At 44.0% G+C, this 26,471-nt stretch overlaps 1 protein-coding gene across 4 annotated transcripts in view; it reads left to right on the top strand.

Annotated features, from left to right (window-relative positions):
* The window catches only part of ITPK1 (inositol-tetrakisphosphate 1-kinase), a 142,702-nt gene that overhangs the window by 108,364 nt on the left and 7,867 nt on the right, over positions 1 to 26,471 (top strand). For all 4 annotated transcript variants that reach the window (XM_061463868.1, XM_061463870.1, XM_061463869.1 and 1 more), the window contains 3 exons: positions 19,523 to 19,621; positions 20,756 to 20,796; positions 24,967 to 25,132. In XM_061463868.1, coding sequence (XP_061319852.1) covers positions 19,523 to 19,621; positions 20,756 to 20,796; positions 24,967 to 25,132 — 306 coding nt within the window. The remainder of the gene's footprint in view (positions 1 to 19,522; positions 19,622 to 20,755; positions 20,797 to 24,966; positions 25,133 to 26,471) is intronic.

The following is a 26,471-nucleotide window of genomic DNA, read 5'->3' as shown; positions in this document are numbered from 1 at the left end:
CTAACCACCATCAGGATCACAGCTATATCCTTGGTAGCATTACCCAAGGTGTAATCATCTTTTCTTCACAAGAAACTTGGCAAGTTCTCTGCTTCCCCTTTTAGTAAAATCCAAATCGCCCGACGGTTTCCTGCCTTTGTACTCTGCTATACACTGCGCAGACTATTCCTAAGGAACCTAAAGAGACTATTATTAAACACTTGATGGGGAAGCTTGAAATGTCGATGTTACATGCCTGAAGACTGGAAAATACTGGCACTTGCTGTGATTCTCTAGTTCTGAACACGGCTAATTTTTTTCCCCACTTCCTCAGTTCAGCAGTACAGTCAATTCTTCTTCCTGTGGAGATGTTACAAGGAGTGCTCAGGGCATTTCCTCCTCCTGTTCTGCTGAAACTAGGGGTTTCCCAAAGACAAGTGTGATGTCAGACAGAGCCTGGCATATTCTTCCTCTTCTCAGGTCCTGTGTTGCCTCTGACTGGTATATTTCTGGAAACAAAATATCACCTACTCTTGGAGTGAGAATCCCCCTCTCTAACTGGCAGCACATTGTGTTTTGGCACAGGATGAATGAATGAGTTTCTGGAGTTGCCTCTACAAGTCTCGTATATTAACTACAGCATTTGACTGCTGGATTTGGTGCATAAATGTGACTAATAGACTTACTGGAACAAAACAAACGTTGGTACTGCTTAGGTTGGTGTCCTGGTACGGTGCTAACACATCCTTATTTGGCATACACAGCATTCCTTCCCAAGTGTTTTCCCCTTCTTGCTGAGTTGAATTCAGCAGCATGAAGAAGCAGCAGCATCCTCCTCCACATTACAACTCAAAGAGAAGCTGCTGAGGTCAGGTTTTGAGGACTATTTCCCATGAGACAGAAGGTGCATCACTCCTGGTTTTGCACTTTTCTCTGGTAACATTAAGAAGTTACCCAGAAAATCTGTACATACTCTGCTTTGCTTAACATGTGGTGCTCTGGCTTCTGCTAATAAGTGGCGCCAGTGCTGCCCTTGGAGAAGAGGAAGGAAAGTTAAAGTGTTCTTGTCAGGGCAAATCCATGGTCTCAAAACTCCTGTGTTTGCATAATCTCATCTTCTGTAAATATATGTTAAAGTCAGAAAGAGCAGCATCCCTGCCCCAGAGAACTGGTGTTTGTACAGCACGTGTCCTGCTTGTTTCTGAAGTGCTTTAAGTGCTGACGTGCAGATCCTTGTGTTCAAGAGGCTCTACAGAGCTGAGTGTGTTTGGATACCTGTGTGGTGCTGGTGGCACAGTTACATGAAATCATCCATGGGCACAAAGGCCATAAAAGCAATCTCTAGTAATCATAATACAATGCAAGAACAGAAAGCTAAAACCAAGTAAATAGGCAAGGGTTTGAGCTTCCAGACACATGAGGAAATCTCATATAAAGCCTGAGCTATGTGTCTGTGTTATGTATCTTTGCAAATCCTACCATTATTTAGCACCATATTCTGCCTTCTTAGAATAAATTATAATGCTCATACTCTATATGATGGTCACAGTTTTATAAACTTTTCCACTGCACTTTTTTATTTCAATATATGTTCCTTTATGTGTATTTAAATGCCTCAACATGTATTGTTCATCTGTTGCGTTATGAGTAGCTGGTGACTCAGGACAGATGGAGGAACTGGTTAAGTTCTTTGTCCAGAGGGGGTCAGGCACAAAAGATGAGGTTTTCCACCCGTGTTTGCAGCCTGTCTCTTGGAGAATCCTTCTATGGTTTTGTCTTGTTTTCACTGTAAGTAAAATGGAGTGGTGACAAGCGCTGCCTTTGTAAAAGGGAAAGATCTCCAAATAAGGAGTGCTGCTATGGGAGCTTGGGAAAACGGGGGGGTACATCCTGAGCCAGATCCTGCTGCTGAAACTCATTGTTGCATTGGTCAGTTCACTGAATGTTTGTTTCAGCTTCCTGGGCAGTAAAATGAAACCCCCATTGGATAGCCCAGGGATGCTGAGAGAATCTTTGAGGCGTGTGAAAATTTGTGTATTAGAAAACATGTGTGTAAATGAAATGTACATCAGTGACAGAAGCTTGGATTTTCTGTGGGCATTCTTTAGTCTGCATATTAGCTAGTTGGAAAGTTTAATCTTAGGATTTACTCTGTGCTTGTTTTTTTAATCATCGCAAATACAAGCTAATTTTTTTCGTCTACTAGGAAGCAGATTAGTAAAGTTTTGACTGAAAGATGTAACTGCATGGCTCAGAAATCTACTAATTGCACTTTCTACTAATTTAGCTTTCCCAGACCTGTGGATACATTCCTTGTTTTGGAAATGCTTTGTTTCTGAATGTCTTCTGTTACCCTGACTTTGCTACAGAATTTTCAGTCTGTCAAAAGTACCCAGATTCCCAAAGCCTGGAAAAAGTTCATTAACTAGGTCAGGCGGAAAGGCAATGACATGTCTACTAAATTGAAGATATTATACAAACCATGATGGGTCATGCTGAGAGGTGTCTAGCTGTTGAGCTTAGCAATGTTTCTCTCCTTGAAAATTAGCCAAGAATTTAGCTCTTTCCGTAACTTTCTAATCCACCCAGAGTTCAGATCCTACAACTGGTATGGTATGAACCCAGCATTCTTCTGCTGGGTAGTCTTTAATGCTGCTTTGATTACAACATAACTAAGGATACAGTTTAGCCTGTGATTTTACTTATCCTGTTATTAACTTCTAAATTTTTTTGTGCAGGATATATCATATATAGAGCATAGGGTTTGACATACATTTGCAGCATTGTCACCCATAAAAAATGGGTTGGTAGATAGTCAGCAGGTGCAAATGAAGTACTCCAAGTCTTTTCAGCTGTTTACTTCTTAAAGAACAGCATTTCCTGAAGACACGGGATGTTCTTTTTCTTTTGGGAAAGGATCTGGTGAAAACTGGGAATTGACACTGAACAGAAGAGGAACTTTTGTCTGCACTGCTCGGATACTCTGAGCTTCAAAGAATGATCTGAGCTTCAAAGAATGATGTTGTTTTCAGAATGGATGTGTCTGTGTGGCTCAAGGCATCTTCCAGAAGGTCCATCTGTCAGTCACTGTCATGCGTCCTGTTACTGGCTGTTGTGAAAGGGGAAACCTTTGTAATTTCATTGCAACCTCATAAGGGGTGAATGATATAGTCTGGCTTTCTAGAAGTCTGCATCTCCTGTATTTCTTGGCATAGGTACAGTATGTTTGGGGAATTGTGGACAGTTGATCAGGAGTTCAAAGGGCTTCCTACACAGCTCCTGCATCCACTCAGTGCTCATTGTCTTAATAATCCAGTCTGCAGCTATGCTGTAGCTCAGTTTTCTTCAATTCACTCATGGTATTTGAGGGTTCTTCCTCTAGCGGTATTACTTGGCTTTTTCATATATACTTCATTAAGAAGAGTAGTAAATGTAAGACATGCCTTTGCAACTTTAAAGTTGTTAGATGGGTTAGCAAGGAGAGACGCAAAAAGGATCCACCCAAGCAAGGAAGAATGTTATTGTATCAGCTTGAGTTGTGGCAGAGGGGGCTTAAGGAAGGATTCCATGGTTTTGGGAATGTTACAGAAGGAGTTTATCCTTGAGAAAGCTTTTGACAAGACTGAAGTGTAGGTGGGAAGGGGAAGGTCAGGAATGCTGACAGGGTGAGTCATCAGATAGAAGAACAAGGGGGACTCTGAGTGGACAAAAAGGGCAACCAGCAGTGTGTGAGAAGACCTGGAAGCAGTCCTCTAACCCAAGGACCTCCAGGATGAGAAGACCTAGACAGTGCATGTTTTGCTGCATTCTTAAAAGGAAGGGGATAAAGAAGAGATGAATGAAAAGGCGGCCGTTATATGTAGAAAGCATTGCAATTTTTAGAATGTTTTAAGTTTTAGGGAAAGCACTTCCCATACATCTTATATCCTGAGTAGTTTTTTTCTAGGTATCACAGAGATAACTGTTATATCATGTCTTAAATGGATAAACCAATGGAGAAGGAGGGGAAAAAGTATATCTCAGTACATCTGGTCCTTATATCAGCAGATGGAAACCACTTGCAGAGACCTATAACTCCTCCTGCCCAGTGCATTACAAAGAGATACACAGAAAAAAAATTTCCTTCACTGTGTAAGTCTGTGCTAATCAGTTAAGCAGGAGGTGTAATCCAGGGTTAGTACACTGTCGCAAGGACAAGATTTAGTAAGCAGCAGCAATCCTGTGCTGAGGAGCCCAAGACAAAACCAAGAGACACCCCTACTGTCAGGGAAGCCAGGGTAATTCTTGCACTCCCTTTTAAAGTAAAATTATACTAGTAAGTTTATTTGGGAGCTAATCTTTGCCAAAGTGGAGAATATGATTCAGGAGACAGTTTGTCCTGGCCGGTGTTGCTGAATATAAACTGAGGAAATCAGGCAGCAGCTCTGTCCTTCTGGGCTTTCCTCAGGGCATTTTTCTGCATGTGGACATCACCTTCGCCTTGCTGTCATGTTTCTTTGACAGGAGATGGTATCAGGTTCATGAATTAGGAGTCAGTGTAGCAACTGAAGCCAGAATGATATGCATTTCTTTGTGTATTCATACTATATAGGTTAGCATTGCTCTCTGCAGAACAGGAATGCACATTTCAGGAAAACAGAAGATTACTTTGCAGCAACAGTTCTTGTGAAGGTGAATTGTCTGGCAGCAAAGGGCAGTTCATTGCACCTGACGCTATCTAGCTGAAAGCTGCATGTGTATTCAGTGCTAGGAGTCTACGTTTCTCTGCAGTCAGTGGTCAGAGGTAAGGTATGTCTAGAATATAGAAGTGATTAATCTGAAATTATTGTATTGCATAAGGTAGATCACCATCCAGATGTGCCTGTTCCCACTAACTAAGCAGGTACAAAGGGAACTTGCATAGAGAAGTTTGCTGGAGTTAGGTCAGATGAATTCCCCCTTCTGTCGTAGTTATCCATTGGCACACGGCTTTTGGGAGCTCAGAGCCACGCTCAGGAGGCTGCCGTCACAGGTTGCCTGGCTGCTGGTGCTGCCATGTGTGCTACTGGCAGGTCAGTGAGGGACTCTGCTCTGGTGGAGGTCCTTCCTCCTGCTGCTTTTTTATTGCCATCTGCCTCCTGCCCAAGTATTATTGGAGGAGATCAAATGCTGGACTTGCTGCTTTGAAGCATTGAGGTTTTCAGGGAATAAGAGACTTTGGCTACTGCTAGCGCCTCAACGTGTTCAGCATCAAGCCAGAGACTCAGGCATCAATTGCCTCAAAGATAGGACCAAAGACCTAGCCTCACAGCGCAAGAGAAAATAGAAACAGGAACCGCTTTGTACTGTATGCTGCTAGAGGGCTGGCATCTTAGCAGATGACATCCACAGAAATACAAAGTCTGGGCACATGCTCCTTCCAATTCAGTGGCCCGTACCTTTTCTTCATGGTGCTGCCCAGAATCCTGGTGCACAGGATTTCCTCCTTGCAGCCTGTCAACAGTTCGGAAATAGTGTCAGCTCTATAAAACAGCACAGCTTTGGGATAGGGGGTAAGGACGGCTGGTTCTTGCCTCCCAGTAGGTGTTGCACAGTGTTTTGATCATCTGGGATCTGGTGTGGGAATGCTGTTCCCTGCAATATCTACCCAGAGTGTTTTGCAGAGTTGTTTAGGAAAAGAAATGTACAGGGCTGTCTGAAAACTTTGTAACGGTTGAAACTAATCCAATGTAAACAAAGTGGTATGTGTGCATTCCTTTGTTATAGTTATACCAACAGAATTATAACAGAAAAGCATACACCGACAAAGCTTTCCCGTGTAGCTGTTTGAAATACACCTGGCTTTTTTGTCTCAGAAGTTATTTCTTCTCCTTGACTTGGGGTGAGCCCGATCAACCCCACCTCGGAGAAATCATCAAATCGCACCAGTCCCTGTAGTGGGCAGCAATAGCATTTAAGCCATCACAGACAAAGGCAGAGCAGAATCCTGGAAGGCCAGAACCAGTGTTTCACAGTTTACGTTTTCCTAAGTGTTTCAGGATTGCCTACAAGTCCTGTTCATTTAGTGTTGTTTCTTCCACACCACAAAGTGCAAGCTCTGAACCATGAGTGTGGAAGGTAAAAGCCCTCCATATGTTGAAGAAGTTTGCTAATCTGTGCAAAGACATTGTTAGGGCAGGGCATTACCTTCTTGTTTCCCATGTTATATGTAAACTTGGGACCGACTGTCATTTGCATATGTTGTTAAGCTGATATTCAAGTCTCTGCTTTGGTTTCTCTGTTCTTGTTTAAACATCTATTTGTTTCAGACTAAACAGTTCTTTCCACTGTTATTGAAATACTACATTCTTCTGTTTCATCCATGACACAGTTAGAAATGCATTGCCATTGTATAGCTGTGCTCTGGGAAGCTGCTTTACATAATGAAGCTCAAATGAAATCAGTGTTTACCAAGTCTCTGGAAAATCCTTTTGACCTCACATCACAGAGGTGGACTCACAAGATACCTGGCTGGAGGTGCTCTGCCACAGTGCTTGCTGTCAGCCCTGCATCAGCGGTATGCCTCTCCTATTACTCGGTGTTACCTCAAGGTCTTGCTGTGTTTTATAGATCTGCATATAATCACTTCCACTTTGCTTTGTGTTCACATGCATGTGAGCTGGTAATAAAAGCAGGTAGCATGGTCTTTCAGCTCCTGCTCCTTCCCAGCTTGAGCTGGGGCACAGCTGCTGCAAGAGTCTTGCTGTACTACAGAGTCTTGATCTTCAAGTGTGTGTCCCTGAGATTTCTCTTTACCTAGGAAAGAGTTTTGTTACTATTTCACACTCCATGTGGACTTCTGCTTTGCCTCTGACTCAGCATGTATAGATTGGAAGTGGTATTTACTGAAAGCATGGGGCATGCATTGTGTAGTCTCTCCCAGGATTTAGCTTCCAAAAGCTCATTAAACTGATCTGGTTAAGGGCCATCAACCCTCTTAGATTAGGGCTATAAAGAGCTTCAGTGGACTCAACTCTTCTGGGTACTCTGATGTCTGCAGATGAACTCTGTCGTAGATGAGAAAAAACTACCTGTGACGTGTCTTCACCATGCCCCCTACCATGAATATACTCACTGCTGGTTTTCTTCTTTGTTAGACAGTGTGCTCTGTATAAGAAACATAGAGACTGATTCTTAACCGAAAGAAAGTAATGAACTTATGTAAGTAGAGTTACATGCATACATGCATATAAAATCAGTAGGGAGTTCAGCATTGGACCATCAAGGCTCACCTTAGATTCCTGAATATGGTTAGCATCTTGATGCACAGAGCACACTGGTGCTTTCTCTGCTGTGAATTTATCCTGTGCATCAGTTGGTTATACGAGAAACCTTGGTGCTATGTTAATTGTTCAAGCACATGACAGCCCTGGTGCTGCCTGGCCATTTTCAAACAGAGTGTGTTTATGCAGGGAAGTGCACACAACTATCCATTGGTCTCATCCACCATCTAGGCTGGGGGATGTAAACCAGTATCTCAGCAGATCCTGTCCTGGAGATGTTTAGTTTGCAAATGGGAATTTAGCTTAGAAATTGTTTTGTGCAAGTCTAAGGAGTTTCTTCTCAGTATTTCAGGGAGGAAGCATGAAATCAGCTGCCTTAGGACCATTAGAAACCTTTTGTATTTCACAGGAAGGAGTCACATTTGGATACTGGTTCTTGGCTTTGAGGCTCATTTATCATTCTGTGTACTATGGTAGTCCATGTTGGTAAGAGTACTAAAATCAAAAACTTCTGTTGCTTGAGAATAGAAATGCTGTCGTTCCTCTATTTAACATATATGGGTAAGCATATGAAACAGTGGTAAAAATTACTGTTTAGAGATAGTTGAGTTGGCTTTAATTGGGGTTCATGTATTCAAACTGACACTTGCATTTTAATTTAAAGCATACAAGCAGAGCAGATTCTGCATTGTCTCTCTTCTGCAAATGCTTTTGGGATGTCACAGATACCAGTACTTTCAATGCCAGGGTTCTGAGTAGAACATTACTGAGGTAAAAATGCAGATAAAGTCATCTTTGAGCTTGCCAGACAATCCCTTTAATTTTTTTCCTTGATGAGGAAAATTGCTTTCATTCATCCTGTAACATTGGAAACATTGCTGACTGTAAAATGATTCTCCAAGTTTTGATACAGCTTCAGTTTCAGCAAAAGCTGTTCTAGCAGGTTTTCTCCACCTTTTGTCATTACTTATCAGAGTTTCGCCTAACATTCTTCTTTGTGCAGGCTCTGAAAAGCAACAGGAGGTTCTCCTGGGAAATGCTCCATTTGGTTCCTTTTTGTGTGGTCAGGTGTGCCAGAGTGCCTCCTTAAGAGCCTTTGCATGGGGTACTACTGAGAAGCATGAAAAACAGTGGAGGGGGGTGAATTAAAGTTGGTAGATAGTCCAGTCTCTTGGGTAATCCTGTCAAACTACAGGAAACAAGCTTTAGTGTTTGTGTACCGTAAGTATATAAACATTGACAAAATGCTGTATTTTTCAAACACCTAAAGACGTGTTTTAGTAATTGGAGTTGTGCTTGGATTTTTTAAATTCGACTGTAAAGCTTCCTGTCCTTGCATTTTCAAGTTGGTGGGTAGCTGCACTTACCTACTGAAAACCAAGGCTATTTGATGGTGAACACACATCTCCCAGACTGTATCCTGTCTCCTGAGTGAGATAATCTTTCATCTCTAAATCTGTTACATTGCCAGGAGCTTGCTTTATCAGGTTGTGTCAGTGAATGTGTTTCACTACAGGTCCATCTTAACTGAAGGTATGTCAGTAGCTGTACTCTTCTACTGCCAGGTACTCCTGAGGCTTCATCACCACAAGTAAGCTGAATGCTTGTTAGCAAAACCTGCCTCTTTCAGCCTGAGCACCCAAAAGAGGAGGTGAATTCCTTTCTTTCGAATCCGAGTGGAGTATTCTGCTGGGGAAAGTGGGTGTAAGATGAAAGTCTGGATCTAGAAGGTAGGGGAGGATCCTGTACAGTTGATAGCTTTGTGAAATGGTTGTCTCTGAAGAAGAGTTCAGCTGGGACGGGGGGGGAACTCAATCAGTTTGGTTTTGCTTGGACTTTCGCCTTTATTTCTTCTGTATTTTTTATAATTTCTCTTCAATCTAAGCTGAATTCATCGTGTTCAAGACCCATAATTAGCATTCCTAAATTGCATGGAAATAAATAGCAAGTTATTGGGAATTTTTTTCTTTTTTTTTTTTTGGTCAGTTTGTGAGATTTCCTCACTCACTGTCCAGATGCTTCAAAATCACTACTTTATTAGAAACGAAGGCTGTTGCTCTGCAGATGTTTCATTTAACATAGTTATTCAGTGCACAATTCCTTGTATGTCAAGCTGGGGTAAGGTTAAAATCGTGCCCTCAAAGCTGAGTCTGCTCTGCCCTCTTGTGTCTTTGGAATGTGCTGCCAAATGTTCCCCAAATAGAGCTGCTTCATTATGAGAACTGAAATTTTCCCCCACAGACATAAGAGTAAGATGCAAACACATGGATATTCAGATATGGGTTGATTTTTCAGTGATAGGTACAGATTGACATATGTTTGAAATCTGTTCTGCCCAGTGTTCCTCATGTACTATGGGGAAGGACAAACAACTTGAGAACATTTTTAATAGAGCCCAGAAGTGCTGAAATAAACCCTCTTGATCGTGCTATAAAGTTGTGGGGTTTGTGAATATGTGGTGTTTAAAAAGCTTCAACTGAAAAATTGCCTACTTGAGGAAGATGTTCATTCCAGGTGATCAAGACTGGACTGCTCTGAAGTTGTGGGTTGGCCTAGCTTGGCTGACTGCTTGATGTACCAGCTTTTGACCTTAGCAGAAGTGACAGTCCAGAGCTGTGAAAAGTTTACAGTGGTTAAAGGGATTCTGAAGGGCAAAAAACCCAAGTCATGTAGTGGTTTGAATTAAGATACCTTCAAGATAAGGTCCAGCTGTATGCTAAAAAAAGAACCTGCCAGCTTCTCTGTGTGGTTGGTCGATTTTTTGGTTAAAAATGGACTTAGGAGGCAGGGGTGAGCTGGAAGTTCAGATTTCCTCCCCTTATTAAGAGAAAAAAGACGTTGCCCTGGCTGTGCATCCTCTCTATCCCCCCAGGAGCAGAGTGCAGCAGTGCAAGCTGGTGGAAAGTACATTGAAGCAGTTTACTGAAAATACATTTATTTTTAAAGAGGCTTAAGCATTTTCAAATCACAGAGCCAACTATTCTATTAGAGAGTAGCTTTTCTTAACAAAGTAGGAAGTTTAGAGTTTGATACCATCTGCTGTAAATCTTTCAGATAGTTTAAGGCTTAACATTTGCTCTGAGTGTTGGGTGATGACTGACCTGAGCCAGTCCTGATTTTGACATGGATGTTTTTCTCCTTAAGGGTGTTTCACAGCAGAGAACAGCACTTCTGAAAAGCAGTTTTGCCCTTTCTCTGCATAGAGTATTGTGTGGTATGGAGGTTGGATGAAGTTCTGAAGTTTGGCATGTTTGCCTTCTTTATTTTCATTAAATTACTCTCCCTTTTCTTCAGAAATAATCCTGGCAGCCTTTCAAGCCAGAGAGCAACTCAGGCACAAGCTGTGCTCCCTTTATAATTGGTAAGCAGAATTAGGGGATCGTATACTCATGTGCTTTGAGCCAAGTCTGTTGGACACCTGGCCTCCTTTAGTGCTCCTTTGACAAATGGCATCCTCCCTCCACCTGTTTCAGAAGTTCACTGTACCACGTTCTTTTACCTTTTCCTTCTCCTCAGCATGCCCCTCATTTGGTGCTCCTGTTAGCTTCTGTGTGTAAACAGAGAAGATGCTGCTAAGGAGACAGAACTGAGCCTGGTCAGAAGATAGGATATTCTTTAGTAAACACCTTTAGTTTTTTTTTTTCCAGTAACACTCTCAGGGTTTTAGTTGCCGATGCGTAGATTGAAGTTTCGAACTGGTAGTTTTTTCAGCTGTTGTAATGATCCCAAAGTATCAAGGTCTTTTTCCTGGAACTCCTTAATCCAATTCCATAAAGCCCTCTCTCACCAAGGACAGGCAAAGCCTTCTGCCCACTTTGCAAATGGGAACTCGGGATGCATTTGGTGATGGGGTCATGGTCTCATTGCAAGAGACTTATGGTGCTGGGAGCAGCCTGTTTGCTCTGCTTGCTAATCCCTAGATTAGGTAGTGAAGGACGATGAATTACAAGGAAGGAAGACATTTTGAGGCTGTAAATCTGAAGTTTAGTAGGCAGTGACCTCCTCATGTTTGTGGGGGTTTTTCCCTAGCCAGAGGTTTTGTGCTATCCTTTTAGATGACCAGGACTCTCTTTTTAAACTCCTTTTTTAAAAACAAGGAAATGCACTTCTTTGATCTATGAATGCAGCGTATTGGATCTGCAATTTGATATTTGCTGCCTTACCTCTCCAAATTAATAAGGACCAAAGTAATCTGAATAGAAAACTATTTTACGGTTCTTCTGTTCTTATGGCCTTTTTTTTCCCCCACAGTGATCTACAGCTGTCCTCTGTATCAGTACTTCTCAAACTTCTATAGTGCAAGAGCCATCTACGCTCTTCAAAAACCACCCAGGGACTATATTGTAGAGCCCTGTCATAGTGGATTCCATTTACAAACATGTAAGGTTTGGTTCAGCTTGGAACAGTCATGTATTACTCTGATTTTTCTCTATTTGCCTACCTGCTGAATGGGAGTGTGTGTTCAGTGTTAGGTTTCGCATATCTTCTTCCTTTTGGGGGTTTGGGTATCCTATAACTGTTTGGCAGTTTGTCTGCAGGCCACCGGTGGTGCAGGAGCAGAGGAGCACTGCTCATATTTTACCAAAGCAAGTCCCAATCATAAAGATTTCCATGCATTCTCACTGCCAAAAATATTTTTTCCCCAGCCAGTGTTTAGTCTGCGTCTTCCCCATCTGCACATAGAATTATAGAATGGTTAGGGCTGGAGAGGACCTTAAGATCATCTAGTTCCAACTCCCCTACCATGGGCAGGAACACCTCACCTATGTTGCTCAAGGCTCTGTCCAGCCTGGCCTTGGACACTGCCAGGGTTGAAGCATTCACAACTTCTTTGGGCAACCTGCTGCAGTGCCTCACCACCCTCACAGTGTAGACCTTCTTCCCTATATCTAACCTGAACTTCCCCTGTTTAAGTTTTAACCCATTACCCCTTGTCCTATAGCTACAGTCCCTGATGAAGAGTCCCTCTCCAGCATCCTTATAGGCCCCCTTCAGATACTGGAAGGCTGCTACATCCCATTACTCCTGTCACTATTGCTGAACTTCATCTGGAATAATCCCCTCCTTGGCATCAACACCCAGGTTTGAGTACTCTCTCACCTCTCTTGTGTTGGTTAGCTGTGTTATTCTGTAAGCTGGCCTTCATTAGTCATGTTTTCCATCTTCATAATAATGTTGTTGCTCTATAAGAATGGAGCAGTCCTTTGACAAAGCTCACCCAGAGTAGGATGTGCCAGAGGTCCCATTGCAAATACTCCCCTGCTTTAGCAATGAATACGATCCCAGCTGGGATCTCCATTCAAAGTTGATGGAGGGATAAAGTGTAGGTAACAGTGGAAGAACAGAAATAACAGCTGAAAAAAAGACAGTATAAAGAAGAAATGGGGATGGGTGTGAGGAAAAAAATGCAGAAAGTAAAAATGAGGGGAGGGGTATGTCCCTATGAGGTCAGTTAATCTTGAAGAAAAGGGAGGAAAATATAGAAAGCATACACTGCCAAGGTTTACAATAAAAATGAGGACAAGGATGGAGGAGGAACATAGTGACAGCATATTGACTTTGAAATTTAATTATGATCTGTTGTTTCTAACAACAAAAAATGCTACGGATACTTCTGGTACTTGCCTGAAGTGAGAGCTGAACCCTCTCCTGATCTGAAGAGTTGTTGCTGTTCAGTGGGCAGTTCTGGACCTGGCATGGTATTGTGTAGTTCCATGCTGATGTAAAACAGTATTGAGATTGACACTCAGCCATTGAATTAGGTCTGTCCTGGACATCAGTGCAGAGGATGTATGCTGAGACTTCTGTCACTCTGAGAACAGGAGCTTGGTGATGAGAGGAAGCTTTGGCATGTGTCATCACATGGAGGAGGGGGTCATCACTGGCAGCTGAAGGACTTTTTTTTTAACCTACAGCTACCTTCAGAATTGCAGTATGTAAAACTAAGAGCAGCGGCGTTCTAGCTGTACGCCACAGTGAAATCTTGTGTTGAGCCAGGGGTTATTTATCCTTGGGTCTGGCTGGGAATTAGTGGTCTTGTTCAGAGGCTTCAGTAGGCGGGAACTGCTGTCTTGGTGGAGAAAGTGCCAGTGCTGTGCAAAGTCAGCGGGAGCACTTTGAGATGCTAAGAGTCTTCTCTGCTAATTTTTGTTGATCCAGGTGGCTTTTTCTAAGTGTAAAGTCAAACAAATTACTATTTGCCCCTTCCTTCATCTCCCCATGCAAGTGTCATGTAATCAGCAGGAATGCTGAATCCTCCCTGTCATGGCAGAGAAACGGAGGAAAGTGAGAAGGAACCATACATCCCTCTGCATCTGCACCCTGAAGGCAAAATTATTTGTGAGCCTTAAGCATATGGGTGGTAGAGCTGCCAAGCCAAAGTTGTTCCCAAGTATCTGTAAACTAAATCTGATTCCTTAAATTCATCCAAGTAAGGAACTTTCACTCTGGCAAAGGCTTGTAAATATTAACAGTACCTGTCACTTTTGGATGCCACTTTCTGTTTTCATAGAAGTGAACTGAAAGCTTTGAAGTCTGGGATGTTTTAGAATCATAGAATCATAGAATCGTTAGGGTTGGAAAGGACCTTAAGATCATCTAGTTCCAACCCCCCTGCCGTGGGCAGGGACACCTTACGCTAAATCGTATCACCCAAGGCCTCGTCCAACCTGGCCTTGAACACTGCCAGGGATGGAGCATTCACAGCCTCCCTGGGCAACCTATTCCAGTGCCTCACCACCCTAACAGGAAAGAATTTCCTTCTTATATCCAACCTAAATTTCCCCTGTTTAAGTTTTAACCCATTACCCCTTGTCCTGTCACTACAGTCCCTAATGAAGAGTCCCTCTCCAGCATCCCTATAGGCCCCCTTCAGATACTGGAAGGCTGCTATGAGGTCTCCACGCAGCCTTCTCTTCTCCAGGCTGAACAGCTCCAACTTCCTCAGCCTGTCTTCATATGGGAGGTGCTCCAGTCCCCTGATCATCCTTGTGGCCCTTCTCTGGACTGGTTCCAACAGTTCCATGTCCTTTTTATGCTGAGGACACCAGAACTGCACACGATACTCCAGGTGAGGTCTCACAAGAGCAGAGTAGAGGGGCAGGATCACCTCCTTCAACCTGCTGGTCACGCTCCTTTTGATGCAGCCCAGGATACGGTTGGCTTTCTGGGCTGCAAGTGCACACTGCCGGCTCATGTTCATTTTCTCATCAAGCAGCACCCCCAAGTCCTTCTCCACAGGGCTGCTCTGAATCTCTTCTCTGCCCAACCTGTAGCCGTGCCCGGGATTGCTCCGACCCAGGTGTAGGACCTTGCACTTGTCATGGTTAAACCTCATGAGGTTGGCATCAGCCCACCTCACAAGTGTGTCAAGGTCCCTCTGGATGACATTCCTTCCCTCCAGGGTATCAACCGAACCACACAGCTTGGTGTCATCGGCAAACTTGCTGAGGGTGCACTCAATCCCACTGTCCATGTCAGCGACGAAGATGTTAAACAAGACTGGTCCCAACACCGATCCCTGAGGGACACCACTCGTTACTGGTCTCCAGCCGGACATTGAGCCATTGACCACAACTCTTTGTGTGTGGCCATCCAGCCAGTTCTTTATCCACCGAGTGGTCCATCCATCAAATTGATGTCTCTCCAATTTAGAGACAAGGATGTTGTGTGGGACAATGTCAAACACTTTGCACAAGTCCAGGTAGATGACATCAACTGCTCTACCCCTGTCCATCAGTTCTGTAACCCCATCATAGAAGGCCACCAAATTTGTCAGGCAGGATTTCCCCTCAGTGAAGCCATGCTGGCTGTCACAAACCACCTTGTTGTTTTTCATGTGCCTTAGCATGCCTTCCAGGAGAATCTGCTCCAAGATTTTGCCAGGCACAGAGGTGAGACTGACTGGTCTGTAATTCCCCGGGTCATCCATTTTCCCATTCTTGAAAATGGGGGTTATATTTCCCTTTTTCCAGTCATCGGGAACTTCACCTGACTGCCACGATTTCTCAAATATGATGGCCAGCGGCTTCGCAACTTCATTTGCCAGCTCCTTCAGGACCCGCGGATGGATCTCATCAGGTCCCATGGACTTGTGCACATTCAGATTATTAAGATGGTCTCAAACCAGCTCCTCCCCTACAGTGGGTGCAAGGTCTTCATTCTCACAGTCCCTGTGTCTGCCTTCCAAGACTTGGGTGGTTTGGTCAGAGCATTTGGCAGTGAAGACCGAAGCAAAGAAGTCATTGAGAACCTCAGCCTTCTCCAAATCCTGTGTAGCCAGTTCTCCTGAGAGCTTCCTGAGGGGGCCTACATTCTCCCTAGTCTGTTTTTTATTTCCTATGTACTTGTAGAATCCCTTCCTGTTATCTTTAATACCTCTAGCTAAGTTTAATTCTAACTGGGCCTTAGCTTTCCTAACCTGGTCCCTAGCTTCCCGGACAACATCCCTGTACTCTTCCCATGCCACCTGTCCTTGCTTCCACTTATTATAAGCCTCTTTTTTCAATTGAATTTTCCTCAGGAGCTCCTTATCCATCCAAGGAGGTCTCCTGGCCCTCCTGCTGCACTTCCTTCTGGTTGGGATGCAACACTCCTGAGCTTGCAGCAGGTGATCCTTGAATATCAACCAACAGTCTTGGGCCCCTCTGCCCTCTAGGGCTGTATCCCATGGAACCTTACTAAGCAGATTCCTGAAGAGGCCAAAGTCTGCTCTCTTGAAGTCCAGGGCAGTGAGCTTGCTGCACGCTCTTCTCACTGTCCTGAGGATCTCGAATTCGAGCATCTCATGATCGCTGCATCCAAGGCTGCCCTGGAACATCACATTTCCAATGAGCCCTTCCCTGTTGGTGAGCACAAGGTCAAGCATGGCACCTCTCCTTGCCAGCTCTTCTGTTACTTGCAGAAGGAAGTTGTCTTCTACACAATTGAGGAACCTCCTGGATTGCTTGTGCCGGGCCGTACCGTCCTTCTAACAGATGTCAGGGTGGTTGAAGTCACCCATGAGAACAAGGGCCTGCGAGCGTGAGGCTTTTCCTATCTGTCTATAGAGTGCTTCATCCGCCGGTTCTCCTTGATCAGGCGGTCTGTAACAGATCCCCACAGTAATGTCTCCCATCACTGTTTTCCCTTTAACCCTGACCCACAAACTCTCTGTGGACTGCTCACCTGTCCCCAGACAGAGTTCCATACTCTCCAGCCTATCCCTAACATAAAGGGCAACTCCCCCTCCCCACCTGCCAGACCTGTCTTTTCTAAAGAGCTTGTAACCTTCCATTCCAACACTCCAGTCATAGGAGCCATCACACCATGGTTCTGTGATGCCTATTATATCATACCCCCATAGACGTGCACACATCTCTAATTCCTTTTGTTTGTTCCCCATGCTATGGGCATTTGTATAGAGGCATCTGAGCTGAGCTCCACCTGAATCCGGTTCATTGGCTGGAGCAGCTGGGATATCTCTACATTGCTCCAGGCATTTATTATAGGTGCTGGCAACTGGCTGGGTGTGTTGGAATGGAATGATGCCCCCCTCCCCCAACACATCTTGACCAGTCTGGAAAGCCTCCTACCAAAACTGCTCTTTCCCTTTAGCAGCAGCTCCACCAGCCCCCACTAGACCTGGCCTACAAACTTGGGTCCCATGTTCAAGACACCCAAATCCCTGACTATGACACCACCCTTTTAACCATTTATTAACCTGGCTAATCCTCCTAGCTTTCTTTAGGTCCTCCCCTGTACCCTGGAGAATTGATGAAAAGACCACCTGAGCTCCAGAGCCCCTAACCACCTCCCCCAGGGCTCTGTAGTCCTCCTTTATGTTCCCCAGGCTACTACTATCTATGTCCCTAGCACCCACATGTATCACCAGGAGTGGGTAATAATCCGTGGGACTTACTAGAGCAGGCAGCCTCTCTGCCACATCCCTGATCCGTGCCCCCGGGAGGCAACACACCTCCCTTGAGGCGGGGTCTGGCCGGCAGACGAGTGCTTCTGCCCCTTTCAGTGTAGAGTCCCCTACTACTACGACCCGCCGCTTTTTCCTAGCAGCACCAGTAGAGATCTTCTTTACCAGGGCATCAGCCGGCTGTTTCTGTCTCGAGTGCGCTTCCTCATTAGCCCCCTGCAGGACAGCAAAGCTGTTCTGCGTGGAGACAGGGGATTTAGGGGGAAGCCCCTCGCTTTTGGTTGTCCTTTTCCTTCTTTTTTTTGTTGTTTTTTTTTTTTTTGTCACTAATTCCCAGGTTCCCAGGTTAACGGCCTCCTTCTTCATGAGCTAGAGGTGAAGCTCGAGGCCCCTGCACAGTTTGGGCCGGGAGCAAGCACTCCTGCTTACTCTCAGCTTCCCTGACATCTCGCAGCCTATTAACAGCATCCCGCAGCTCAGCCACCTGCTGCAGGAGGACCTCCACCAGGGAGCACCGAGTGCAGCCCTGCCCATTGTGCATCCTCCTCTCACCAGACCAGTGCAGGCACTCGCTACACCCCGAGCTCTGTACTGCAGCCTCCCCTCTCATCGGCTCTGTCTGGGTGCCTACGCTGGCCACTGCCGGGGCAGCCAGAGCAGAGCTGTCGGACCGGACCCTGGTCATACGACGAGCTCCCTGGGGCAGGTTTTTATCCACTCATGGCTGGTGCCGCTGCTTCAGGCTCCATCCCCTGTGAGTCAGCTGCTCGCTTCAGCTGAGCTGCCGGCTCCCGGGCAGGTCCTGTCGAGGACTTGAGGCTCCCTCGGTGGCTCTTGCCGCTCTGAGTTGAGGCTCCTGGATGCTGACCTCCCCCCACTCTGGTGTTGAAGGCATCCTCTCTCGAGCTAATCACCTCAGCAATTCAGCTACTCACCTCAGCAATTTTGTTTAGCTTTGTAGAGGTTGACCTCAAAGCATCTATCTTTTCTGTTCCTTTTAGGATGTATGAAAACAGTCTTCTCACATAAAACTTCTTGTAGCAACAGTATTGCCAGTGGCTGGAGTTCTGAGATAACTCACAGAGTTTTGAAGCATGTATTGAGATATGTATACCAAAATAGAGTTTTGCCTCTCTCGTATTTTCAGTGATTTAGTTTTCGAAGAGGAAACATGCATAAACATACACTTAGAATGAAGTGAAAAATACTAATCTAAACAATGCTCATAAAGTGGTTTCTGGATGCATGGTGCTCTCAATACATAGTTAGTTTTGCTGGAGTTTTAGTTTGCATGTACTTTTCAGTTTCTGCACCATCTCAATAGCATAGCCTCCACCCGTTTGGGTTCTCTGTTCACTGGCATAGATGTGGGTGGCTGGTAATAACAGTCACATTCTCCTTATTTTCAAGACAAGTTGCTGATTGACATAAACCTGTGATTTAGTTTGCGGGTACAGTCGTGCCAATCATTTGTGCTGGTCTCTTGTTGCTTCTTGCAGGAAGGTGTTGTGCTGTTTCTCTTGAAATAAGTCTTAGAAATGAGTTTTGGCAGGCCAGTTCTGAACTGCGGTTCAGTACTGCGCAGCTTACTTGAGTTACAATTCATTTGTATCTCTAAAGTTAACCCAGCCACAGCTGAAACTCCATGGAGGCAGTACTTTTAAGACTGCTCATTGAGCTGGATTGTTGCTCTTAACTGGGGGATGTTCTTGCTTTGACTTAGTCAGTGTGGGAACACCTTTCATCTGAAAGTCTTTGGGCCTGCTGACCTGTCCCAGAGCTGTGGCTGAAGCTAAGGTTCTCTTTGCACTTGAAATTGCAACCCAGCCCTCTTGAGAGATGTAGATTTATGCTCAAGTACTTTGATTCCTACAGTGCTTCCTCCCTCTTCTGCTGCATTCCTAGGGGAATCAAAGTTCTCCTACAGTGAACAGGATGTGAATTCTAGAGCAGTTCAACCTACTGAGTCACTAAGAGGGATGGGGTCTGGGTCCCTCAACCCCATGTGAACAAGCACGATGTTCACATCACAGAAACGGTCTGGAGCAGACCAGAAAGCATAATGTTAAGAGCTATAACCCCAATGGCTTTTCACCTCACTGGCTAAGTCTTTTACAGCTACATATTCCTAAACGGCTGATGGTTTTTGCTGCCTAACTGAAAATATGGGCTTTATATTTCCATTTAGATTATCTGAAAGTTGGGCCTTTCATCTTCTGAAATGTTTCCAGAAACCCAAGTTCAGGCCTGGCTGATAATCTTTCAGGTGCTTTAATATCAACTATTAAAGTAAAGCTGACTATCAAGAAGCAGTTAGTATGGAGAGAACTGGTAATGATGCAGCTGAGAAGCTAAACCCCTCATCACCACTGAGTCTTCCTTTTTTGTCTTGCAGATGAGAGGATTTGTTCACCACCCTTTATGGAGCTGACAAGTGCCTGTGGAGAAGATACCTTGCAGCTTATAGAGAAGAATGGACTGGCATTCCCATTCAGTATGTACACAGACTCTTCCTTGTCGCTTTTAGTAGGTTCTGAATATTGCACATACACCCCTCAAGGCATAGCCAACACTGTAGGAGTGTGAGTTTCATTGCCAACATGTCAGGGACGTTAAAACCTTGCTGAAACAAACACTCTGAAGAGGTCTGCTTGGAATATGGAACAAAACCCCTCCCTATCAGCTTTTACTTTGCCTTTTATTGATGTTCCTTTCTTTAAACATGTCACTACTGTAAACATGTGTTCCTGGGAAATGCTAATAGTTCTAACAAAGTTAGCCTCTTGCCCTGAATTTGTGCAAGAATTTTATCTTGCCAGCTGCATTCCTTTTTTTTTTTTTTTTTTGAGAAAATCACTGCCTTACTGACTTAACTGCTTTTTTCACCCACCCCTCCTTTTTCCTGGTCAAGGGTACAAATGTAAGAAGGTAGAGGAAAGAGTGTAAAAACTTAATCTACATAGCAGGCTCCAAGGGCCCACAGCCTCAAACAGCTGCTATGAACTGTTTGTGCTTTGTATCAAGTTTTATTATGGGGCTTTAATTCATACCTTTATTTGATTCCTTACAGTATAAAGTGAGCAGAATCAGTTGGTGTTTGTTCCCTTGATGCCCCCCCTCTATGGCTGCCTGGAAAAACTATGTTGTATCTTGGTTTGGTTCAATCCATTCTGTTTCCTGCTCTTCCCCCAAAAGAGGGAGGTAGGAAAATAAGTTTTTTGCTGTGTCCCAGTTCCTTTGTTTTCAGGACAGTGGTAGGTGTAAAGTAGCTCCAGCCTCAGGCAAAATTACATACTTCTGAAGATGCCCTCTGAGTATCAGGATGACAATACAAGTAGTGATACTAATTTCTTAGGTGATCCTTTGCACCTCTCTCCAGTCCCAGTAATTACCTGTGCTTGCCCGTTGGTTACAGGGAGGAGCTGGGAGAATAGGGTTTGGAGCAAGCTTTGCAGTGACTGGGGACACTGTTCAAGCAGAGACATTCACTGGTATCTCATAAAGTCAATACTTTGATCTGGTGAACTCCAGTGTTTGCACATGTGGGTAGGAACAGATTTATTAAGGGCTTTGTGTGTCCTGTTTCAGTGGTGCATTGTGTTTTTTTTCTCTTTTTTTATTTACCCAGTTTGTAAAACCAGAGTGGCCCATGGAACCAACTCTCATGAGGTGAGTTAAAAAAATTCTGCAGTGTTATCACCTGCTTTCAGTCCCCCAGGCTTGGTGATTGCTTTCTGATCCTGTGGTAGGCAGAATGAGGGCTATGCCCAAATGACTTCCCTTACCCCACCTCTCCCTCATGTTTAATTACACCATGGAAGTTCTTTTTAGCGGTTTCTAGCTTCTGTGATCTAGTTCCTTCTTATCTAGCAGTTTGTAGTCTCCAGTCAGCTCTGTCTGCAAAGAATCTTCTTCAGCCTCTCCTTTGGTGGGAGGTCACACTAAGTGATGTTTCCACTCCACCATGTGTTTCCTCCGACATGTATGTGGTACAGGTGAGAAGTGGGTTTGTGCTGCAGATGAAGCATCTGGGTCCTCTTATTGAGGGGAAGGTAATAGAAAACACAGACAGTTTCCAAACATGTTGAGTTGTAATAGCACAGTTGGCACAGTGGGGAGAACACGGCTGGTAGAACTATCTGCCTTCACTCCTTCCCGTAAGGCAATTGCAGTTAAAATGGTTGTGTATTCCTGGAAGGAGCGCATTCCCAATGAGCCTAGCTTCCTCTAAATTTAGGTGAGTTGGGTCCTGTTTTAATTCTTTTCCGTTTGTGCTTCCTGCCTTCCTGCTTACCACAGCTCAGTTTTGAGAATCCAGCCCTTGCTGTTGGCCCTCCTAATGCCTGGCTTCCTTTGTTAACGCGTGGTTGTTGGTCCAGGTTTTCCATCTGCTTCTGAAACGTGCAGTACGTTGCTGCAGTGTCTTTCAGGGCTGAAGGCCATGAAGTAAAATGTAAATCTTAGATGAGCAGAATGGCTGTGTCTGAAATCTCGAGTAACCAGCACTTCCTTTTAAAAATGCAGTGAGATTTTTCATGCAGGCCTTAGCTTGGATCATTTCACAAGCTGACAGACAGTCCTGTTAGTTTGCTGAAGCTGCTGCTATAAATTTTTGCTACCATTCCCAAGAATGCTTGGGGACTGAATTGTTAATGAATGTAAGACTTCAGCTTCCCTGATGATTTTTGTCAAAAGTTTCACTGCAACCTGAAATGCATGAATCTTTCAGTGCTTGTCCAGTCAGGCTTAGAGTTCATGTCCCTGGTGAATCTTTCTTTGCTCTCCTTTCATACAGTGCAGACCTACCTCAGCTTCCTGCCAGGATTCCATTTTCTGAGCAAAAATTAGACTACAGTACAGCTGTAGGCTGCACTTTATCACAGGAACTTAGGACTGGAGCCTAGGAGGACCCCTGGAAAAAATCCTGAAGTCTTGCATGGTACTTTACATAGTTAGTAGTAGTAGTCACTTTTGGAGTTACTGAGTTTTCAAGAGTAGTCCAAAAGTGTGTTTATCATCAGAGAGGAACTGTAATGGTAATTGCTATTTTATGGTAAATAATGGCAAGGGAAGTGTAGAATAAATACTCTGCTTACAGTATAGTCTGTCTAAAAGATGGAGCATAGGCCTAGAACCCTATGCTGCCTAGAAGAATTTGTTGCCTGTTTTATTACTGACTCCTCTGGCTTTTGGTGTATCACTTCATCTTCTGTAGAGATATTCCCACTGCAGAGCTGACACTGGAACTAGAGCACAGCCTGACTAGAAGCCTGTTTTTTTTCCTAAGATGACTATTCAGAAAATTCAAGTACTGGCTAACAGGGACAGCTGAAGGTGCAGGCTGGAGTTTGGGTTTGGTGCCAGCCAGAGCTGGCAGACTGCACAATTTGCAGTGAAAACACAAGTTAGTTAAGCCAAGGTGCTGTTAGTGAGTTGTCTTGTGATGTCCCACAGTTCTATATGGCCTCTACACTAGAAGTCACATTGGCCAGCTCAGGACTTGAATCCCAGTGTATCAGCACTATTTGTTAGAGTTGAACAGAGATGATGCCTGAAGGTTGTCCTTCCTGACTGCCATCAGAACATAACTGACATTTGGTAAAGCTGCCACGAGATATCACTGAGACCCATAACCTGAAGAAATGTGTCCAGGATGACATATTTCTAAGTCTTAAGCAGACAGGAATGAAAAGGCAGAGAATCACTGTGGGTTTTGAGACTGAGTTCCTTAAGGATATTGTCAGTAAAAATTGTTGGTGCCAAATGTTTTGTTTTGCCTTCAAAAGAGCTCTGCATTTGTAATGAGGAATACTATTTGGATATTATATTGTTCCCATGTTACTGCCAGACACAGCAGGTCTGTGCTAGATGACAAAGAGCAAGTGCACCCTGCAAGCAAATTCTTGGAGCTGTATTCATGCATGCGAAAATCCGTGAGACATCACAGTGAACCAGCATAACACAACACTATGGGAGTTGTGTGGGTTGTGTGCTAGTCCACGGGGCCATTGGCACAGAGCTTTGCAGAAGAGAGTTTTCACATGGGTTCCAGTAGCCTAGGTCAGTTCTGTGACAAGAAGATAAACTCTCTGGGTTTCCATACTTACAAAATAGGATAAATAGGATAAATACAAAACTAATATTTGAAGAGAACACTGTAGGAACAGCACAGGTTTTGGCAGTGTGATGTTGTAGATACTATAATGCCAACAGTCTACACAGAAGGAAGAAGACAGCAGTGTTTCTTGCCACAACTGAGAGACAAATGAGGTACAGTGTTGCTGTGAATCATCTTGATAGATGGTTCTGCTGGTTAGAGTAGGTTTCTTGCACAGGTTCTTACCACTCACAAGTTTACACTGCACTGTCAGATAGATAGCATCTGCTATAATAGAGACAGAGTAAGAATATCAGCTGCAAGTACATATTGAATGCATGCATTGACTTGAACTCAGAAAATGTTAGTCTACTGAGTCATTACACATGCATGCAGACAATGTGATCTCATGTGGTCTACCAGACGAGGAGGAGCAAGAACAAAAATGTGGTCAGACTTTTAACTTTGAATATGTACAACCTCCCCTCTCAAAATGAGACCAAGACTATCTACCCTTCATGGGCACAGCTGCTGTGCTTGTTGAAGAGCCCACTGTCCCTGAGGTCTCATCAGCTTTTTCTTGATGTGATGTGCACACCCTGGGCTGGACTTTGCTCCAGAATGAAAGGAGCCAAACTCCCAAGCAGAGGGGAGCTCACTGCTGTCTCCTGAGTGAAATCTCATCAGGGTTTTCCTTCCACCCTGAATACAGGCACTGGCTCTCACTGACATGAAGGACCATGATGATGCGTTACTCTGTACCTGCAGGGCTCAACCCTTTCTAGGGAAAGAAATGCCAAAGAAACAAGAGCTTTGGCAAATATCTGGGCTTCTGAGTTTCATCATGATACTCTGCGCATCTCTTAAAGTAATTTCGTTGCCTGTGCCAGAATGGTGCTTGCTGCTGGTTCTGCACTGGAGCCATGGCAGCATCCATACTCCAACAACAAACCTGCAAAATGGAGCACTGTGGTTATGGTAATTATATATATGCCTTTAAGCATGGTAATGGAGGAATTGATGGAAAGAACAGTGTAAGAACATATGCTGGAGATATGCTGGTTAGTCAAAGTACTTCTGTGCACCTACCAGCATTGCTTCTATGCTGTTTGAGGCAGCTATTCATCATTCAGGCCCTATAAATGCCTTCCTTTTTGGCATATTTGTTCCAGTGCCTTCAAGAGGACTAACCATTTGGAGTAATGGGGTGAAACCAAACCAGGAATGTTGTTAGACCAGCATTTGTTTCCAGCAAGAAATACTAGAGTCTGAAAAATGTTCTCTGAAGATGTGGGTGAAACCGTGGTGCTTAGGCCATCGCAACTGGACTGAACCAGACCCCAGGAAATAGAGCTGTGGGGAAGATCTTGTAGTTAGTACACAGAGCTGTTCCTTCTGTTGTTCTCATGATGCACTCTTGTATTCAATTCAAACTTTGTTGTTTGTGTTGATCAGATGTTTCACCCTTTTGTTGCACCTGCAGTTGCAGTAGCTTCCCAACTAGAAGTAGCAAATGAAATTGCAAAGAGCTGAGAAGAAAATGTTTATTGAAAATGAAAGCTTATGGAGAGTTGTGTATCAGTGAAATGAAATGCAATGAAATAGGACTAGCTGCTGAGAAGGAATTGATGCATGGTCAGTATATATGCACCTGTAGATGTTCCCCCTCAGTGCTGGTCATATAGTGAGTAAGCATGAAATTATTGAAAAACTTGTGCACAACTGCATATGCTTGTTTCCAGATGGCAATCATCTTCAACCAGGAGGGCCTGAAAGCTGTTCACCCCCCTTGTGTCATTCAGAGCTTCATCAATCACAATGCCGTGCTGTATAAAGTCTTCGTGGTTGGGGAATCCTACACAGTGGTGAAAAGACCATCTTTAAAGAACTTCTCTGCAGGAATCTCAGGTATGCTGTACCCATTTAAAAGGAGATGTCAGTTCTTGGAGCCTTGGCAGCAAACAGCTCAAAAGTATCTTTGAAAAGGCTGCTGACATGAAGGCAGCTGGTCCTTGCATACCATGTTTCCTCTTCTGTATTATTTCAATAGGAAGGGAGGGAGAGAACTCATCTGCTCTGGAATACATAGGAATGACATTCGTATAGTAAATATTTATGCAATGGTAACCTGAGTCTTACCTGTTAGAAATAGTAGTTTATGTCATGTGGAAAGGGGGAGAAGGAGAGAAATTGTTGTTTTACAGTAAGTTTATGTGTCATTTGTTCCAGAGTTTGTTTATAAATGTGCTTTGAAGAGAATTTCCTGGATTCCATCATTTCAGAACTTCCTCTCCCTATTTTTACCTTGATTATGCATGTGTGTTTAAATTAAAGATCACTTGTGCTCTACCCTGAATGAGCCTCTCGATACGTGTGAGGCCCACTATTGTAAACCATATCATTTGGTTTGTAGATACCAGCTGTGCTAGGAAGGATGAATGGACTTGTCAGTGAGGACAGTGATCCTCCTAAATGTCACTAGAAAGCAACACTTGAAGGGTTTTCATTAAAGATCGCTTAAATTTCCTTTATGGGAAAAAGCTCCCTTCCGGAGAACTGCATTCTGTGGTCCAGCAGAAGCGAGAAGGAATTAGTAGTGCATGAATGGGAGCATGATCTGCTTGCAACTAGACAAATGCAGGAGATAGGAATGGGAGAGGAGAAGGTATTGAACTAAAGGAGATAAATGAACAAATGCCAGTTTCTTGTCACTTTTATTAGTTTTCTGCTGATACTAGTATGTCCACATGTGTTCACCATTGCGATCTGCACACAGATATGTGTTTTGTTAGTATATGTACAGTAGGATCCTGGTAAGTCTTTGTCTGTAGGCATGTGTACCTGTGTTTATGTTTAGGTCTGCTCTATGTCCTGACCAAATGAAGTAGGCCAGAATCTGTGTAAACTATTGTGACAGTTGGTCTGTACTTTTTCTGGAAGGGAACATTTTAAGGCATCTTTCTAAAAATTCCTTGTCTAATGTCTCATCTGTTAATGTAAGACTTGAAAGTTGTCTAGAAGCCCACATAAAAATGAGGGTTTTGGGCAGATTAGGGTAAGTGTCTGACTTTTTTTATCCTCATCAGGAGAATTTAAGGGGGCTGTGCTACAGGCATCTGACAAGGCAGATCTGACAATTAAGCAGATTTGGCAGGTGTGAGATACTTCAAGAGCTGACAGTACGGGGCCTTTCTAAATGGGAGGAAAGGCAAGAATGTTATATGCTGCTGTCAGACTGCAGAGTAGA

Source organism: Pezoporus flaviventris, unplaced genomic scaffold (assembly GCF_033815535.1).
Source record: "Pezoporus flaviventris isolate CSIRO_AGI_PZ_B2104156 unplaced genomic scaffold, CSIRO_AGI_Pfla_v1 ptg000036l, whole genome shotgun sequence".
Classification (NCBI taxonomy): Eukaryota; Metazoa; Chordata; class Aves; order Psittaciformes; family Psittacidae; genus Pezoporus; species Pezoporus flaviventris.
Note: the sequence above shows the minus strand (reverse complement) of the source record. Positions and strands in the feature narration are given on the sequence as shown.